Consider the following 19,969-nt stretch of genomic DNA (forward strand, 5'->3'; position numbering starts at 1 on the left):
CAGATGTGTTTCCAAAGGACTTCTCAGGTATGCCACCAGAGCGGAAAGTTGAATTTGCCATAGAGCTTCTTCCTGGAACCGCCCCCATCTTTAAGAGAGCTTACAGAATATCTGGGCCAGAGTTGGTCGAGCTTAAGAAGCAGATCAATGAGTTGTCAGAGAAAGGTTACATCCGGCCAAGCACCTCACCTTGGGCTGCCCCTGTCCTATTTGTGGAAAAGAAAGATGGCACCAAAAGGATGTGTATCGATTATCGAGCTCTGAATGAGGTCACCATCAAGAACAAGTACCCCTTGCCCAGAATAGAAGATCTGTTCGACCAGTTGAGAGGAGCCAGTGTGTTCTCCAAGATAGATCTGAGGTCAGGTTATCATCAGCTCAGGATCCGACCTTCAGACATTCCGAAGACGACATTCATTACCAAGTATGGGTTGTATGAGTTCACAGTGATGTCTTTCGGTCTAACCAATGCACCGGCCTTCTTCATGAACTTGATGAACAGTGTATTCATGGACTATCTCGATAAGTTTGTGGTGGTATTCATCGATGACATTCTGATTTATTCTCAAAGTGAATAAGAGCATGCAAGTCATTTGAGGATGGTATTGTAGAGATTGTGAGAGCACCAGTTGTATGCAAAATTGAGCAAGTGCGAGTTCTGGATCAGTGAAGTCCTGTTCTTGGGTCACATAATCAACAAAGAAGGATTGGCTGTGGATCCGAAGAAAGTGGCAGACATTCTGAACTGGAAAGCGCCAACGGATGCTCGAGGAATCAAGAGCTTCATTGGAATGGCGTATATTATCGGCGATTCATTGAAGGGTTTTCGAAGATTGCAAAACCGATGACAGCTTTGCTAGGCAACAAAGTTGAGTTCAAGTGGACTCAGAAATGTCAATAGGCCTTCGAAGCGCTGAAAGAGAAGTTGACTACAGCGCCTGTCTTAGTATTGCCTGATGTGCACAAGCCCTTCTCGGTGTATTGTGATGCTTGTTACACTGGTTTGGGATGTGTGTTGATGCAAGAGGGAAGAGTTGTGGCTTACTCGTCCCGACAGCTGAAAATTCATGAGAAGAATTACCCAATTCATGACCTAGAGTTGGCATCAGTGGTTCACGCACTGAAGACATGGAGGCACTATCTGTATGGACAGAAATGCGATGTCTACACAGACCACAAGAGTTTGAAGTACATATTCACTCAGTCAGAGCTGAATATGAGGCAACGAAGATGGTTAGAGCTGATCAAAGACTATGAGTTGGAGATTCATTACCATCCAGGCAAAGCGAACGTAGTGGCAGATGCTTTGAGCAGAAAGAGTCAAGTCAATCTGATGGTCGCGCGTCCGATGCCTTATGAGTTGGCCAAAGAGTTTGATAGGTTGAGTCTCGGATTTCTGAATAATTCGCGAGGAGTCACAATTGAGTTGGAACCTACCTTGGAGCGGGAAATCAAAGAAGCGCAGAAGAACGATGAGAAGATCGGTGAGATCCGGCGACTGATTCTAGATGGCAGAGGCAAAGATTTTCGAGAAGATGCAGAAGGGGTAATTTGGTTCAAAGACCGCTTGTGTGTTCCTAATGTCCAGTCTATTCGGGAGTTGATCCTCAAGGAAGCTCATGAGACAGCCTATTCGATTCACCCTGGCAGTGAGAAGATGTATCAAGATCTGAAGAAGAAATTCTGGTGGTACGAAATGAAGAGGGAAATCGCAGAGCATGTGGCTATGTGCGATAGTTGTCGAAGGATCAAGGCAGAGCACCAGAGACCAGCCGGATTGTTGCAACCGTTGCAAATTCCTCAGTGGAAATGGGATGAAATCGGCATGGATTTCATAGTCGGATTGCCTCGCACTCGAGCCGACTACGATTCCATTTGGGTAGTGGTGGACCGCTTAACCAAGTCAACCCACTTCATACCCGTCAAGACCAACTACAGCAGTGCAGTGTTGGCAGAATTGTACATGTCTCGGATCGTCTGTCTTCACGGTGTGCCAAAGAAGATAGTGTCAGACCGAGGAACGCAGTTCACCTCTCATTTCTGGCAGCAATTGCATGAAGCCTTGGGCACACATCTGAATTTCAGTTCAGCTTATCATCCACAGACAGATGGTCAGACCGAGAGAACCAATCAAATTCTTGAAGACATGTTGAGAGCCTGTGCGTTGCAAGATCAGTCCGGATGGGACAAGCGATTGCCTTATGCAGAGTTCTCCTATAACAACAGTTACCAGGCCAGCTTGAAGATGTCACCTTTTCAGGCGCTCTATGGGAGGAGTTGTAGAACTCCGTTGCAATGGGATCAGCCTGGAGAAAAGCAAGTGTTCGGGCCAGACATTCTGCTTGAAGCTGAAGAGAACATCAAGATGGTTCGAGAGAATCTGAAGATAGCGCAATCAAGGCAGCGAAGCTATGCAGACACTAGAAGAAGAGATCTGAGTTTTGAGGTTGGAGACTTTGTCTATCTGAAAGTGTCACCGACCAGAGGAGTCAGAAGGTTCGGAGTGAAAGGCAAGCTAGCACCCCGCTACATCGGTCCATACCAGATTGTCGCAAGGCGTGGAGAAGTGGCCTATCAGCTCAGCCTACCAGAAAATTTATCTGCTATGCATGATGTCTTTCATGTGTCTCAGTTGAAGAAGTGTTTGCGTGTGCCAGAAGAGCAGTTGCCAGTGGAAGGTATGGAGGTCCAGGAGGACTTGACCTACACAGAAAAAACCAGCGCAAATCCTTGAGACTGCAGACAGAGTCACCCGAAGGAAGACCATCAGAATGTGCAAAGTCAGATGGAGTCACCACTCTGAGGAAGAAGCAACTTGGGAGCGCGAAGAGGATCCGATGGCCAAATACCCTGAGCTCTTTGCTAGCCAACCCTGAATCTCGAGGGCAAGATTCTTTTAAGGGGGATAGGTTTGTAACGCCCTGAATTTGGGGGTAGATTTTTTTCTTCTTTTCTCTCACCAAATTCGGGCGTTACCCTTTCTTTTCCCCTTTTCTCCTCGCTAAGCCTTGATCTTTTCCAAAGTTATGGCGAGATTCGGCTTGTGATCTCATGTAAAGAAAAACCCTAAAATGCTTTATTTTGTTTGCTGCACCATGCCGAACCATGCATTTATTTTGGTTGGTTGAAATTGTGAAAGCATTCATCTAGAAAATAGACTAAAGAAAAAGGAAAATCTTTTTCTTCTCTCTCCCCCCCTCTCCTCCCCTTTCGGCCCAACCGCCCCCTCCCCCTCACGCGCGGCCCAGCTAGCCAGCTGGCCCAGCCGGCCTTCCCCCCTCTCCCTTCCTGCCGTGGGCCCCGCGCCAGCCTCCCAGCCCAGCCGCCCCCGCCGGCCCCCCGCTCCCCACGCTGCGCCCACCGCACGCGCGGTTGGAAAAACCACCGCCGCCTCCCCCGCGCGGGCCCCACCCGTCAGCTCCCCCTCCCCAAACCCCTCTCTCTCTCCTCCCCTGCTCGCCCCCGCTCCCCTACCCGACCCGCCCGCGCCCCCGCTCGGCTCGCCGCTGAACCGCTCGCCGCCGGCCTCCCTCCCCCGCGCGGTAAGCCCCTCCCCCTCCTCCCTCTCCTCTCCCCCTCCCTCCCTCTCCCCGGCGCGGTCCCGCCCGTCCCGGAGTCTCGGCGCGGCCCCGCCCCCGGAGCTCGCGGCCATGGCGCGGCGTCCCGGTGCGACCCCCCCCCCTCGCGCACGCCCGCGGCGCTCGGCCCCGGCCATGGCGGCGTCCCGGCGCGGCGCGGCCTCGCCCCGCCTGGCGCGCTCCCCTCCCCGCGCCCCGACGACGCTCGGCCCCCGGCGTGGCTCGGCCTCCCCCGCCCGCGGCACTCGGCCCCGGTCCCTGCGCGGCCTCGCCCGCCCGTGGCAGCCCCAGCCCTGGCCCCCCCTTTTCCCCCGCGTCTCGGCCTCCGCCGGCCGGCCATGGCGCGGCGGCATGCGGCCTCGGCGTGGCGCCCTCCCTGGCGCGGCCCCCTGCCCGGCGCGGCGTGCTCGCCCGCCCGTCCCCGGCGCGGCCTCGGTGGCGCTCGCGCAGCCCCGGCCCCCGGCGTGGCCTCGGCGTTTCGCGCGGAGCCCCGGCGCGGCCCGTGCACGCACGGTGCCCCAGGCGAGCTCGCCGCACCCGCGGCTCGCGGCCATGGCGGCTCGGTCCCGCCCGCCTTGGTGTGCCCCGTCCCTGCGCAGCGCGGCCCCGGCCCGGCGTGGCTTCGGCTCGCGTGGCCGTGGTGCCACTGCGTAGCGCGACGCGTGTGCTGCTCGGCCCCGGCGTGTGCGCGACTCGTTCGTGACACGTCAGTGCGGCCTTGCGCGTACGTACCCGCGTGGCGCACGATGCTTTGGCATGGCTCGCCGTGCCCTCGGCGCGACGTATAGCGCTCTGCCGCGTTCGCGACGCGCTTGTCTACCCCCTAGACGAGCCCGTCTACCCCCCGTATATTTTATGCGCGCTAATCACGTTGTTCATGTTAATGAAATAGGAAACTCAATTTGGAAATTGGTTACGTTGGTTAATTCATGTAGTTAATCATCTAGCTCATTTAATGTTGATCGACTGAAAGTGGTCACGTTTCTATTAGTGCATGTAGCTAATCCTTATTATTGGAGCTAAGTAGAGCTAGAACATGTAACACCTATTTATTCTTCTACCCATAATGCGTCTCGAGCATAAGCTCTGACCCCTGCGAGACCTTCCCCTGTCTCTTTCCATCCATGGTAAATGCAATATCGCATGTCATATTCTATGCACGTTTAATCTACTTGTTCTCTTGTATGGTGTACTGTTTGTTTCCTAATTTGAATGGATGGATGTATGTATGTTTGCACTCGCATAGAGAACGATTCGGTCGAGGAGCCCGAAGAACTCGCAGGAGAAGCCCCTGAGCAGCAGTCGGTTGGTGGAGGCAAGTGTCCCTTGACCCATATTTGTCCGATACATTCTTTAATTCACCTCTCGCATTACACATTTATGCCTAAGGATTGACTAGCTTTGTTATCCATGTCCTTGTTTACCTATTTGGGTTGGATTATTATTGCTTAGTCTTATGCTATTGCTCCACTCTAATTAATGAACATGATGAGATTATCTATGATACGTTGTCTTCCCTTTTGATTATGATGATGGTACTTGTGGCCTTTAAGGGGACTCGAGCGGTTTCTCGAGTGCCTCTCCGTAAGGACCTGCTCTTTGGATGACCGCCCGGGAAAACAGTGCAACCATGAGGGTGGAATGGGGTGCCCTTAGCTGAATAATTAGAGGATCCGGGGTGTAGTTCGCTTAGCCGTCGTGCCGTCAATGGGGCTCGGTGTATGTGGCTCGCTCTGCCAAGTTTGGGTTCGCCCCTTGGGGAGGAGTGCGGTGCATTTAGGAAACCTAACGGGCGGCTACAGCCCCGGGGAATCTTTGTAAAGGCTACATAGTGATGCCCTGCTGGGTCACCTTGGTAGTGACCAATGGAGAGTCATGATCTCCGGGCAGAAAGGGAATCACTGCTTGTGGGTAAAGTGCACAACCTCTGCAGAGTGTATGAAAACTGATATATCAGCCGTGCTCGCGGTTATGAGCGGCCAAGGGAGCTCCAGTGATTAGTGGTACTTGATCAGAGATGTTCGGATTTGCAGATGGCAATGAGATGGATGGATTCTTGGTATTGACTCTGGTAATGGTAAGTGGTACTCTTTCCGTTTGGAAAGGAGTACGTTTGGGTTGATAACGTGGGTTAATTCTAAAACTTGGCTTTCTCTACTAGTAATAATAATCTGACCTACTAAAAGCAACTGCTTGACTTATCCCCCACATAAAGCTAGTCCACTACAACCAGACAGGACACTTGCTGAGTATGTTGATGTGTACTCACCCTTGCTCTACACACCAACCCCCCATCCCCAGGTTGTCAGCATTGCAACCACTGCTCAGGAGAAGATGAAGTCGTGGAAGGAGACTTCCAGGAGTTCCAAGACTACGACGAGTTCTAGGCGTGGGTTAGCGGCAACCCCCAGTCGGCTGCCTATGAAGGCCGCGTTTATCTACGTTTCTTTTCCGCACTTTGATTTATTGTAAAGACTATGTGGATGTCTCAGACATATGATGTAATCGACTATTATTCCCCTTTTTCAATACTATTTGAGCACTGTGTGATGATGTCCATGTTATGTAACTGCTGTGTACGTGAATTGCTGATCCTGGCACGTACATGGTTCGCATTCGGTTTGCCTTCTAAAACCGGGTGTGACAATCAATCACCACATGGTCGAAACTCAAAGATCAACTGCTCACAAGCTTTCAACGGTTTTATACCAAGAAAATTAAAGATCAGGCTCTATTTCAATGCCCCTAAGAACTAGAAGAATATCTTCAAAGCTATATCTGAAGGTTCCTTCGAATCATAGCATAAGCATCAAGTGTACCAGATGACATTGTCATTGAGGCTATGATCAAGGGGCTTCGGCTAGGAACATGCTCTTGGTATTTTGCTAGGAAGCCACCCCACACTTTGGAGGATCTACTCTACAAAATGAATGAATATATCAGAGTAGACAATGATTGTCAACAGCGCCGACATTATTTATTTTACATTTTAAAGCATGATTAACCTTATGTGATCTAATGGCCCCATCGTACATTGGGCTAGCCCATGACCCAAATATGTTGTCGTATAGGATGCTTAGGCTAGCATGATGGCCCATGCATTGGCTTTGCACGACCTATTGACATGGGTGGGCCTAAACGTGTTGTGCCACAGTTGGGCTAATGGTGGCCCGGTCTGACTATTTGGACATGCATATTGTAGGAGTCCAAAAATAAGCATGGCCATGGTACTTATCTCAATCTAGTTTTCTTAAAGTTAATTAGAATTGTAAGAAATATTAACAACATTTGTGTCTCTAAATAAGACTGTTATAAAAATAGATTAAACTATCTATCTAAGGATGCTAATTATATACTATAGATATTAAGATTTCTTATATATATTTGATCAAAGTTAAACATGTTTGACTCATCTATAAGAAAAAACAACACTTGACTTTTATGGATGGAGTAGTAACTAAGGCCTATGGGCTCAGACACATGATTCCACTGCTTGGCAAATATTCCCTATGAGTTGGTCCCAAGGATGATTAGGAATGTTAGAATGGGCTAGGTTGATCTCCATTTTGATAGTGTTTGGATGGAGGTGACTTGTTTCAAGGGGAATATACCCCTTAGATTTGTAGTAGCTTCATCCATAAAATTTAGGGGATGAACTCATCCCAAATCCATGTTGTGATGCTTCATCGACTAAGCATGGGTCCTCGGCTTCACACGCTAGTGCGACACGGGGCTTAGGGCGGCTGTAGAGACATGGATCTTCAAGCTCTTTGCAACACATGGGCGGCCAACCTTGTGGCGGATGGGAAGTGCTAGTCTCTAGGTAGCGTAGGGTTGGCCGTCTATGGTGCTTAAGACTGTCTTCAACGGCCCACTCTAAATTCCACACCTATATCCTATATCTCACTTTCATGACACGTCAGCAATCTCTCTTGCCCTATATCTCATCTTCGTGCAGCGGTTGCCTCTATATCACCCTCTAAAATCCTTCATATCAATAAAGTATACATTTCTTTTTAACTACCACAACTACCAATCATATTTTTCCATTTTTCCTTTCTCACACTGGTATTTACTCTACCATAAGTAAAACTGTTGTAAATCGAATTTAATGATTACTATACTTTTTCACGCATCTTTCATGGTGATGTGCAGCATGACCGCGGCGTGAAGCTGGTTGTTGTTTCGCCGGCATCAGAGCGTGTCCCGCGCGTGGGGCTCACCCACATGTATCGTCGTCCTGCTCCGGCGACGAAGAAGCTCCGGCTGGGGAATGCTCTCGCGGATCTAGCAAATGGAACGACACCGAAGAAGCTTCGACCTGAGAGGATGTCTCCAACAATGGTGGTGGCTTCGGCAGATCCGGTAAGACAGTTGCCTCGTGGACGTCATCGCGCTCCGGGACGGAGGCCGCGGCTTCGGTTCGACCGACGAACCATCGTCAATGTCCTCCTCTAGCAGCTTCTCCTCTGGCCTTGCTCTTTTCAGTCGACGGTCCGTACGAGGGAGAGCTCGAGTGGGTGCAACGGGTGGCGACGTGTAGGCAGGGGCGAAGCCAGGATTCGAAGACAGAGGGGGCAGACTTAGCCTCCAAGCGACCAAACCAGTAAAGACACAGTATAAAAATGGCAAGGGAACCAACCACAATGTATATATTGATATATAATCTTCATTAAAAACAGTATAATGAAACAACATCTATTTTGTCAAACAAAATAAAATTACATCTCAGTTATTTTAAATTTAGCTCTACGTGTATTAGCTAGATCATAGGCCTTGATAATATCATCAGAACAAATCATTGCCACTAATTCCCTTTTAATATAAACGATCAGATAATCACGTAAATAGGCATATCTCATTTTTCTTCGAAGACGTGTCTTCACAAATTTCATAGCTGAAAAGGCTCTCTCTTTGGTCGCAGTTGACACAAGGAGAGTTAAAAGTAATCTCAATAATTTATCGGATAAGAAGAATCTTTACCCAGCTTAGCTAATCCACTTGGTTGGGCCAAAAATTAAGGGTTTCAGACTACCAAATAATAAACTGACAACAAGATAATGGGCTATAGGATACATTATTAATCTGACTTGGTTGAGCCATTGGGGGTGCCAAGCCCACTCCGGCCCCCCTGGTGGCTTCGCCACTGCGTGTAGGGGCACTCTACATATAGTGGGAGAGAGAAGAATCCCACCGGGTAGAGGTAGGCGAAGGGGCGAGCGTTGTAGCGTTTGGAGTGATTCTGTAGCCACTATACATGCACAATATTATGGGAGGGAGACGCCAACAACAACTATTGAAGAGAGTCTAAGGTGCGTGAGTGGGCAGTAGTGGTGCATGGTGCATATAGGATCTTGCCAATGAATAGAGTCAAATAAAAGGTTGAAATCATCACATGAGAAGCTAAACAGCCTTTTGCCCTGATTAGTGGCAAACGTAGGCCAATAACATAGGAAGGACTCACTCACCTCTTTCCTATTCCTCTTTTTATTTTTCTTTATCCTTCCTTTGTTCTTCTTTTTACTTCACCTTTGTCCAACTTATTCCAAAACTTATAGACACTGCGCTAACAATTATGGTAAGATCCTAACAGATAAGGCAAGATCTTAGCAGATAAGATAAGATCCTAGCAGATAAGAAAGACACACTTGTAATCATAGAGTGGGTTCCATGTACAACTAGGTTATCGACTCGGTACCATCATGGACCAGATAACCAACTCGATATCCACCATGTAACCGCCTCCTCCTTGCTCTACAAAAGGAGGGCAGGGGCGCCCCTATGGGCATTAGATCATCATATCATAAGCAATAGCCACCAACACACTGGACATAGGGTATTATCTCGCCTTGATAGCCCAAACCTGTCAAAATCTTCGAGTCTTCTATGCATTTACCTTTAGTTTTCGATCTCGTGATCTACCCCATAAATCCACTATCTAATATTCCTTAACAATTAATAACACAATTCGCATGTGTAGTACTACATAAAATTAATCTCTTGTATTTAAAGCTCCCCCTGCATTGACGCTCCCTCCGCGCTCGATAGGCATTTGGCCTTCGCTCCTGTCGAGGCATGGAGAATGGGGTAGACACAAAACTAGCCACTCTTTCTAGCATTAGAATTGTTCTTGTAAAACTTAGTGATTGATATTGAAAAGATAAGATTGTCACCACATGTAGGTTAACACAATAAAAAGGGACCATTTGGATATTTTTCATTTGAGAGGAATTAAAATATATTTAATGCACTCGATTATTTGACTCAAAATATGATATTCCATAAACCTTCGACTAGCTCTCCTAGAATAGAAATGCATCACATAAATGGTTTAATAATTTATGACTAGATTATAGTTATAGAAAAATAATCCCAAGGATTCAAACTTAAATGATATTGTCAAAATTTTAAAATAACTAGTACAACTGAGTCATTCGGGCAAGCAACCAACACACGACCATGCAAACTCAGGAAACTGGGTCTATCAAAGGCTAATTTTGCTCTCACTCACTCAATTGAAACACAAGGTTCCCACAAACATTGCATTGGGACCTTGCCCGGCTGCTACAATCACGCTAGGCCGCATGCGCCATGGATGGTCCAAAGGTTCCCTGTCTTTAATAACTCGCCTTTGCCATCATATATAAACCTGGCCTTGACACCCCTGTCCCCACCACACCACAACAAGCACAGAGACACCAAGCGTTGAACTCGCCTAAGCAGCTACCAACCAACCCTAGAAAGCTAGACACCGTACCCATGGCTCGCGCTAGCGTCGTCTTTGTCATTGCTGCTCTCCTCTTCGTCGCCATGGTCGTAGCACCGATGGCCGAGGCAAAGTCTGCCGATGCCCCTGTGGCTGACGCGCCGGCCGATGGACCTAGCGGGCCGGCTGCTGCACCTGGCCCCCAGGGTGTCGAAGGCCTGTCAGGCAATGAGGATGACGATGATGACTCCACCAACTGAGGCCACACATGTCGGCCCGGTTAAATTTGGAACAAGACATGGAAGAAAAATGAGAGCAATGTCTTTAAAACCATGAATCCATAATAATGTGTGGTCATCCATGGATACATCCTTGCTCTCCCTCTTTTTCTTTCTGTTTGATTTTCAATGTGTTATCATGTTGTTAGTTAACTGTATCGACTCATGGTATCAAGGTCTAAAAAATTATCGTCGTTCTTGTGTTCTTGAGCCACTGAGATTTTGAGACAGTGAACGATTCATCAATCACAACGTTGGTTTTAGTCTTCCCTGCATCTCGTGCTGCACAAAAAAACGTCTTCTTGGCCCTTTGTTCACAATTATTCGAATTCCATTTATATTTTGGGGAGGGGGAGGGGGGCATTATCTAAGCTCTAGACCCTTTTCTGAAGCTCTAACACACAGCTTGCAAGGCCAAAATACCATGAACGTACTACCTAAAAATTGCCGGTATTTAACGTCCATGTAATATCATTTTTGTAATAGCATACACAATGTTCTTAGCCATTATATGCTTTAACTGACCTTACAGTGGGTAAGCCGTGACTTGATATAACTAACCATAAGCAAAGTGTGAGAAGCCATGATTTACCAAACTTTAGCGTGCCTAATAAATATTTACCGTATTTTTATTTTATTTTATATGACACATGGAGTGCATCATAATCTACCTACCCAAAAGGCACAAGTATGTGTGCATCAAGCTGTTTCAAAGAAAATATGCTAGATTATCACTAAAATATGTGCTGTCATTAAAATGCGCCAAGCCATCATCATATAAGCGTTGACTTTCCATAGAGTCTAATACAGAAGACAATTTTCTTTTGTTTTGCAGTCATGTAATAGGAAACCATATGATATTTTTTTATATGTTAGAGCTCTTAAAAAGGGGTTTCTCTACATAAATGTAATTAACATAATTTTTATATAAACATAAGAATTATAAAAGTATGGACTCACAACACATATACTTTATTTATTTGTACCATTTAAATTAAACAAAATTAAACTTGTCTGTCACGCGGAGGCAAGGCCGTTTGGCCAACCGAATCGGTGTTTGTTAGGCTATCTCTAGCAACTTTTATGTCTCATCTCTTATCGTATTGTATATTTTAAACTTCACTCTTCAAACAATGTCAAACAATATTATCTATAGTATCGTATCCTTAGATCATATTTCGCAAGTTTGTGTGGCTATGTATTGGCTGCTTGCCCGAATGACACAGTTGTAGTGATAGCAAAATTCTTTTAGGCCACATGTCGTAGAGTAAAAAGTATAGCAATATTCTTTTAGTTATGATAGAGTGTGACTTCTAAGGCTATGTTTGGTTTCTTTAGTCTAGGGACTAAAATTTAGTTAGAGGACTAAACTTTAGTCCCTAACATGTTTGGTTTTATGGGATAAAAATAGTAAGAATATACTATATGACTCATAAGAAGACTAAAATGGCCTTTAACATTCTCTTGCTATTAGTACAATTGAACTAAATGAGGGGTAAATGTGGAATTAATATGGTTTAGTCTCTTTTAGCACATATGTGAAGGATTAAATAAAGACTAAATCATTTTAGTCCATATTTTAGTCCTAATGTTTGGCAAAAAAAGACTAAATAAGACTAAAAACTAGAGACTAATCTTTAGTTCCTCTAACCAAACCCCCCTAAATTAAGGATATATTTCGTTGCTAGCCACACTTTATCACACTTTACCTTAGCCAGTGTTGACTAATTTAGAAGTTTGTTTGACGATTAAAGTTGGGCAAGAATTTTTAGGCTGATGCATGACTTTATGTAGACAAATTCAATTCATGTTTACCGTTAGTGCAACGACTGTATATTCATATAATATATTTTGGTATAGATTGGGCATTCCAGGCCTCATAAATTTATTTGACATGCATATTCGTATATTTATTTAACGTAGACAATGCAATTTCGATGATATGCACAGCCGCTGTTTGTATTAATCGTAGGGAACATTTAAGAAACATGCCTCACATTCATTACTCGTATCCACTAACAAGACCATATACCGGTTGATTGGTTCTGTATCAGGTGAGCATGGCACGTGAGAAACGCAGTTTTTCGGCGTATCTATTCATGCAACAAGGATATTTGTTTTTGGCCTACGTTGCATCTGTGACTGTGAGTGCAGTCTCAATCTCTCTCTATGCGGTTAACCAAACAACGACTGCTCCTTAGTCAACGCACACGCTCAACCCGTATAGATATGCACATGTTACCAATCATGAGGATAGTAATAGAACACGTTGCATACAAGTAAATGAGTTGCGCTTAGGCTATCCGCAACCGGTACCCCTAAATTTTTCCCCCTATATCACCTTTTCCCCCTATTTTTTCATCTCCCGCAGTGGTTCTCCCTAAATACTCTCCCTATACCCCACTACAACTATAAAATATCATTTTCTATATCAACTAACAATTTTTTATTTACTAACAATTACTCGTGGATCCACAGCACAGTGTTTAGGGGATTAACAGTGACACGCTAGATCTAGGAGGAGAGAGAAGGAGGCCAGCGTGTAGGAGGCGTTGTAGGGGGCACCGCTGCGGCCGTAGAGTGCCCCCTACAGGCCACATGCAAGAGAAGGGGGCTGCGTAGTGGCTGCCGTTGCAGTTAGTCTTATACGACTTGTACCGTGATGACCAAGCCCAACGCCAGCAAGGCCGAATTCGTGCGCGTCGTGGGCTCGTGGCCATGTTGCATGCGGGCTATGTGTTCTGTTATTTGCATTTTCCTTTTCATTTTTTTATGAGATTTTATTTTCCTTCTTTCTTTTTTTCCTTTTTATTTTCGGACTATTTCTGTTTGTTCATTAGTTGGTCGTTGCACCATCCGTTTCCTATGCTGTATTTCTAGGTAAGGATACATAAAAAATATACCTGTATCAGTATCATGCAACTATTTGGATAATAATCAGTTGCATGGATGACGGACTTTTTTTTTTGCCTATTACCAGGTTAAGAATAACAAATTTATGACGTCATGTATTTCCGTATTTGTATGCATAATTTAATATTCCATTCGTCCTAAAATATAATTCGTTTCAGATTAAGCCTATCTTTATTCAGTAAGGCAGTAACCTATAAATATAATTTGTATGTATATATATATTTATTATCATCTATATGAATGTGGATGGAAAAAATGAGAGCTATAAAAAGCTATATTTTAGGACCGAAAGAGTACATCTTTTATTTAATGTTTCTCTTTGAGCTTTCCTGGAACCCACTCTTTGGAAATTATGGTGTATACGACTAAGCTTATTCGATTTGGTTAAATCTATATCGATATTTGTAGTATTTTGGATCTTTTAGCCATGGCGCCGTTGCAGGTTATCATGGCGTGGAATTTGACATTAAGAAACTATTTTTGATTTAGTTTATTATAAAGTTAGTCAGAGATACCTTTAGATTATGCAAACTGACTTGATGCTTCAGAATAGATGATCTGTTTATTTTTATTTGGAGTATGTAGTTGGACTCTGTTACATGTGCCCAAACATATAATTATTTTTTATGAGCTTAATTTAATTGGTTTTAACTTTGCTAGCATGACTGAATATACGCACCGCTTCTCTTTTGGGGCACAATTTCATTTGATCATACAATTATTTGTTTAATTTGATAGTAGCCAAGACATATGTATCTTTCTTTTTTTTAGCATGCAAGACGGTGTGCCCCCATTTTCAAAAGGAATTTGAAGAGCCTGAACTGCCTGGCTTAAAGCATCTCCAACCATAAGTTCTAAACAAGAGTCCTAAAACTTGAAAAAGAACCCGGTTTAAAATGTTTAAGGCTCAATTAACTTTTTTAACTCCAACGGTGGACCCTATAATAAAGTGTTTTTTTGGTTTTTATCCTTACCTGTCAAAGTATTGGAGTCATTTTTTCTGTTTTAACTCCAAAAGCAGTTTCATCGGTTGGAATAGAGGGAAATAAAAAGATAGAGCCCGAATTGATGGGTACTATATATGGCAGCCACTATATATAGGACCCCAACCAGGCAACCATCGAGTCCTTAATCTAGTTGATAAAAAATTAGTAAATTAGGACTCCTATTGGAGACAATTTTTATAACTTGAGCCCAATATTTAAATTTAGGACTCAGTTTGAGACTTCTGTTGGAGATGCTCCGGCTAAAACATATGCAGATTTGTTTCGATATAAAACCAATTTGTGTTCATATCTATTTTACCATGAACACCCAAATTTCACTTAGGCACATTTCTCCTTTTTACAATTTTACGGTGGCTCATGATAATTGAAGTTGTTTAGCCACCACGATGTATATTTTGATTAGGCCAAATCTTATTTTGATTAGGCCAAATCTGTGTCAACGACCCTCACTCCCTCGGTTGAAACCCAAGTCTCGCACACTTTGCATTGGGGCTTTGTCTGACTGCTACAATCACGCTAGGCCGCATACGCCATGGACGGCCAAAGGTTCCCTACCTATAATAGCCCGCCTCCACCACCATATAAACTTGGCCTCACCACCCTCGTCCCTCACCGCACCACAACAAGCATAGAGACACCAAGCGTCAAACTTGCCAAGCAGCTAGCAACCAACCCAAGAAAGCTAGACACCATACCCATGGCTCGCGCTAGCGTCGTCTTCGTCATTGCTACTCTCCTCTTCGTCGCCATGGTTGTGGCACCGATGGCCGAGGCAAAGTCCGCTGATGCCCCCTCCGCCGACGCCCCCGCCCCCGCTGCTGACGCACCTGCCGATGGACCTAGCGGACCGGCGGGTGCACCTGGTCCCCAGGGCGTCGAGGGTCTATCGGGCAATGAGGACGACGATGATGACTCCACCAACTAAGGCCAAGCACGTCGGTCCGGTTGCATTTGGAACAAGACATGGAAGAAAAGTGAGAGCAATGTCGTTTAAAACCAAAAGTCCATAATAATGTGTGGTCATCCGTGATATGTTCTTGCTCTCCCTCTTTTTCTTTCTGTTTGATTTCGATGTGTTATCATGTTCTTAGCCTATAATTGTATCAATTCTTGATATCAAGGACTCCAAAATTATCGTTTTTTGTGTTTTCGAGCCACTGAGATTCTGAGACGACTAGCGATTCATCATTCACAACATTAGTTTTAGGCTTCCCAGCATTCCTCTACTACACAAAAACATGTCTTCTTGTTCCTCTGTTTGCAAGTAGTCAAATTCCATTTATATTTATCATCGAAATCAATATGGTACTAATTTATCTAGATTTGCAATTCCGTGGTTTTTTAGGCGGGGGTTATCTATACTCTAGAGCCTTTTTTGGAGCTCTTACACACAGCTCGCAAAGCCAAAATACCATGAACGTGCTACCTAAAAAATTGCGAATATTTTGACAATGCACCTAATATTTTTTTAATAGCATACACAATGTTCTTAGCCATTATTTGCTTTAAGTGACCTTAGACAAGTGTAGTCAGCCATAAAGATATGGATAGAGAGGCCATTTGGTTCCGGACACAATTTGACCTAACTAACCGTAAGCAAAAGTGTGACAAGCCATAATTACCATACCTAAGAAATTATACCATATTTTTTTTATTTTATATGACGTATAGAGCTTAAAAATTCTTGCCTAAATTTAGTTGACAAACAAAGTCTTGCTAACTTGGTCAGCCTTTGCTATGGTTAAGTGTAATAAAGTGTGGCTAGCAACAAAATATATCCTTAATTTAGAAGCCATACTTTGTCATGACTAAGAGAATTTTGCTATACTTTTTTTTACTCTATGACATGCGGCTTAAAATAGTATTGTCTAAATTTAATCATCAAGGAAATATTTGCTAATTTGGTCAAACTTGGCTAAGATAAAGCAGGGCTAACAACCAAACAACGACTTTTAAATGGCTATGTAACCATAACGGGAAGCGACCGAAGATACATGAGAGAGGAAGGTGGTAAGTGACTGATCGAAGATACATGAGAGCCAGGCTAGTCTATACACGTGAAAGAGGGCGCCCCATTCAGGTTTTACGTTTCGTGGCTAGTTACATGATGGGCTTTTCGATTAAAGCTGGCGAGGCAGCGAGCCGACAGACAGAGCTACATTGCAATCTACATACAAATAAACTAGGTATTAAGGCCCTGTTTGGTTCCATAGGACTAATGTTTAGTCCATATCTTTTAGTCCTTTTTAGTCCCTAATTCTCCAAACACAAGGACTAATAGAGGGACTAAACCAGTTTAGTCTCTAGTCCCTTCCAGGGCTCCTAAATGGGACTAAACGCAAAAAATTCCTCTCCTGCCCTCGAGCAGCCGCAGCAGCCCGCGCGCAGCAGCCCGCGCGCGCTCGGCAAAAAACCCTAGCCGCCGGCCACCGCAGCAGCCCGCGCGCGCTCGTCAAAAAACCGCAGCAGCAGCAGCGGCCAGCCTCGCGGGTGTGGCGGCGTCCGCGCTGCGCTTGCCTGTGGCTGAGTCCCAGGGGTGCCTGCGGCGGAAGGGTGTCGCGGGGTGCCTGCGGCGTTCTTTTTTCTGTCCCAGAAGCAAAGCAGCAGCGCTCGCCCCTTCTTCTCCGCCGCCGGTCGCAAGATGGAGAACCACCGCAACTTCAGGGACTTCTTATCCCAAGGTTGCTCTTCATCGACGTCCAGGGGCCGCACTGGTCATGAAGCTCCCGAGGACGACGACTTTGGCACCTTCTCGCAGTCGCCGTTTGCTCTGCCACCACGCATCAATGTCCCAGCACCTCGCAGCCGCATTGAAGCTCTTGATCTGAACTCCCAGTCCCAGGGTACCGATTTTCCATATCTCTCATCCTACCAAGATGTTCTCCAGTCAGGTGATGGTGGATCCGACCTAGGTTTGCCTCCTCTTGGTCGTGGTAGATCAGCGCGCACACTATTTCAATCCACCAGAACCATTTCAGCTCCTATTTCTCATGCCCGAGGTCCAATTCGAGGTTGCCGTGGAGTTAGGGGGAGAGGCACTAGTAGTCGTGGTGGAGGTCGATCTGCTATTTCTGCACCTATTGACCCTGTCCTCATTGAAGATTTTGGAGATGAACCAACCAATGAAATGGATTCTCGAGCTTCTGTGGTAAGAAAATTTTTCATGTCTTGATTACAATGTTTTACTGTGTTTGCTATAATGAATTGTATGTGCCTCAAGTGGTCATTAAACAAGATCTGTATGTTCATCACACATGAGTTACTCTATTTAAGTACTATTTCTGTTTTTATTTGATGAATTCAGTTTCATCATCTATTAGTTCATCACACATGAATTTAAGGGTGCACTGTGATCTGTGATTAAACGTGATTCTTTTGTTATTGATGCACCACTTTGCAAATTATAGTGTTTCTATACTCCCCTATTCCTTTGCAAGCAACACATGAATTTCATACATGTTAATGGTCCTAACCGTGGAGGGCATGTTACAGGAATTCATGCTTATTAATTATATACATAAAATTAGTTGGTCACTTATCAATCTGATTTATAATATAACTTACGGCATTGCAAATTCCAGAATCCTTTTAATATCTAATAAAGGAAATTGTCAAAAATTCCAGCATTCCCATTAGCAAAAAAACTATAGTGATTTATAATGATTGTTTTTAACTTTTGTTCATATTCCGTGGTTGTTACATACAAAAGCCTCGTTTTGACAAGGCCAATTGGAATGAAGAGAACACACAAATATTCTGTGATTTATGTGTTGACCAAATTAGAGCTGGGAACTGTCTAAATGGTACAATGACAACCAGAGGATACAACCTGATAAAGGAAGAATTCTTTTCTAAGACAGGACTCAGACACGACACCAAACAATTTAAGAATAGATGGACTCAGTGTAAGGCCTTGTACTCTTTTTGGTTGTTTCTTAACAATCAAAGTGGGTTAGGAAGAAGGGCTGATGGTGTAGTTATAGCTTCAGATTCATTCTGGAAGACTCACACAGAGGTTAGTGCACTGGTGTCATATATCTCTGTACATGAAGCCCTTACAACTGATAGCTAAAATGTGTGTTACCTTTTATTGCAGAAAAGAAAAGAGTGCAGGAAGTTTCAACATGCGATTCCTACATACATGGAACAATTAGCAGAAATGTTCCATGGAATTGTTGTTGATGGGTCTAGTTCTTGTATCCCTGGTGATGTACACAGACCATCACAAGAAGTATATGAAGAACAAGAAGAAAATGGAGATGGGGAAGACCTTTTGAATTCTAGTACCCCTAGTAGCAGAGGAAAGAGGAGCTTTACCAGTACAGCACGTAGTCCACCTAAAAAAAGCAAAAGTCCTATGGTAAAGATGTTTAAAGGACTAATCAATGAAATGCAGCTATCAAGGAATGCAGACACTGATGTTTTTAACCAACTAAAAACTATCCAAGAAAACAAAAGTTTAGAAGCCATTGATCAGTTCAATTCTTGTCTAGACTTGGCAGTAGAATCTGGAGCTGACAAGGAGTCAGATGAGTACTTTGTGACAAGGAATCAGGTTACCCAAACCGTAAAGGTTACCTTGCTCCTTACAAAGGTACAAAATACCATCTGCCAGAATTCCGAAATGGTCCGATGCCAGGCGGTAAAAAGGAGAATTTCAATTACGCACATTCTTCTCTTAGAAATGTTATTGAGAGGTCATTTGGTGTGTTGAAAATGAAATGGAGGATTCTATTGAATCTCCCTAGTTATCCAATGCCAAAACAAAGCAAAATAATTATGGGATGCATGGCACTTCATAATTTTATTAGAGAGAGTTATCTGGGAGACAAGGACTTTGATTTGTGTGACCATGATGAGAATTATGTTCCTGAAATTGGTGAGTCATCTACTGCCGGTGCAATTAGTCAAGACGTCGTTTCAGTTCAAGGTGAAGACGACTACAATATGAATGAATTTCGAGAATGGATATGTGATGGTTTGTTTAGTAGAATGTAAAATGCATTGTGTGTAATAAATTTGTGTATCGTTCTGGACTGTTCTATTATTTGAAACTCATTTGTGGCAGCTTCTCAGTTTGGCATTTGGAATATTTGAAATATATTTAAAATATATTTGTGGTTTGTTCATATTGGATGCAATGAAACGAGAGAGATCTTGTAATTTTTGCTTCTGTTGTGCAAGCAGTTGCAGTTTCCTTTTGGTGGCATTTGATTTATAATATATTTCACAGTCGCATTTGTAAACAGTCGTATTTGAAATATATTTCAGTTCACAGGTGTTTGTATTTCAGTTTCAAATATATTTCAGTTTCAAATATATGCTCAGCAGCACAGTTCAGTTCAGCAACACAGTTTCAGCTCAGCGCACAGTCTTATTTGCAAGCAGCAGGGGCAGGGGCAAGAGTGAGGGCATTTTGGTATTTGTATACTGCTTTAACTGTGTTTAGCTCATGTTTAGTCTCTAGAACCAAACAGGGTAGGGACT

General features: G+C 44.3%; 3 protein-coding genes across 3 annotated transcripts; all 3 read left to right on the plus strand.

The window, feature by feature from the left end:
* The first annotated feature begins 10,262 nt into the window (after nucleotides 1–10,262).
* Nucleotides 10,263–10,755, plus strand: LOC100217018 (uncharacterized). The gene has a single exon (NM_001370170.1). The coding sequence runs from the start codon at nucleotides 10,338–10,340 to the stop codon at nucleotides 10,542–10,544; it is 207 nt and encodes a 68-aa protein (NP_001357099.1). The 5' UTR covers nucleotides 10,263–10,337; the 3' UTR covers nucleotides 10,545–10,755.
* Nucleotides 10,756–15,091: 4,336 nt separating this feature from the next.
* Nucleotides 15,092–15,622, plus strand: LOC114818274 (uncharacterized). The gene has a single exon (NM_001370171.2). The coding sequence runs from the start codon at nucleotides 15,180–15,182 to the stop codon at nucleotides 15,405–15,407; it is 228 nt and encodes a 75-aa protein (NP_001357100.1). The 5' UTR covers nucleotides 15,092–15,179; the 3' UTR covers nucleotides 15,408–15,622.
* A 1,344-nt stretch (nucleotides 15,623–16,966) lies between these two features.
* On the plus strand, nucleotides 16,967–19,891 carry LOC103632906 (uncharacterized). The gene is made up of 4 exons (XM_008654620.3): nucleotides 16,967–17,630; nucleotides 18,192–18,497; nucleotides 18,579–19,037; nucleotides 19,793–19,891. The coding sequence occupies exons 1-4, from the start codon at nucleotides 17,124–17,126 to the stop codon at nucleotides 19,889–19,891; spliced, it is 1,371 nt and encodes a 456-aa protein (XP_008652842.2). The 5' UTR covers nucleotides 16,967–17,123.
* The last annotated feature ends 78 nt before the right edge of the window (nucleotides 19,892–19,969 follow it).

Source organism: Zea mays, chromosome 7 (genome assembly GCF_902167145.1).
Source record: "Zea mays cultivar B73 chromosome 7, Zm-B73-REFERENCE-NAM-5.0, whole genome shotgun sequence".
Classification (NCBI taxonomy): Eukaryota; Viridiplantae; Streptophyta; class Magnoliopsida; order Poales; family Poaceae; genus Zea; species Zea mays.

Coding starts and splice junctions, on each gene's coding strand:
- LOC100217018 (NM_001370170.1), top strand. CDS start 10,338: ATGGCTCGCGCTAGCGTCGTCTTTGTCATTGCTGCTCTCCTCTTCGTC.
- LOC114818274 (NM_001370171.2), top strand. CDS start 15,180: ATGGCTCGCGCTAGCGTCGTCTTCGTCATTGCTACTCTCCTCTTCGTC.
- LOC103632906 (XM_008654620.3), top strand. CDS start 17,124: ATGGAGAACCACCGCAACTTCAGGGACTTCTTATCCCAAGGTTGCTCT. Junction 17,631..18,191: donor TGGATTCTCGAGCTTCTGTG/GTAAGAAAATTT, acceptor TACATACAAAAG/CCTCGTTTTGACAAGGCCAA. Junction 18,498..18,578: donor TCTGGAAGACTCACACAGAG/GTTAGTGCACTG, acceptor CTTTTATTGCAG/AAAAGAAAAGAGTGCAGGAA.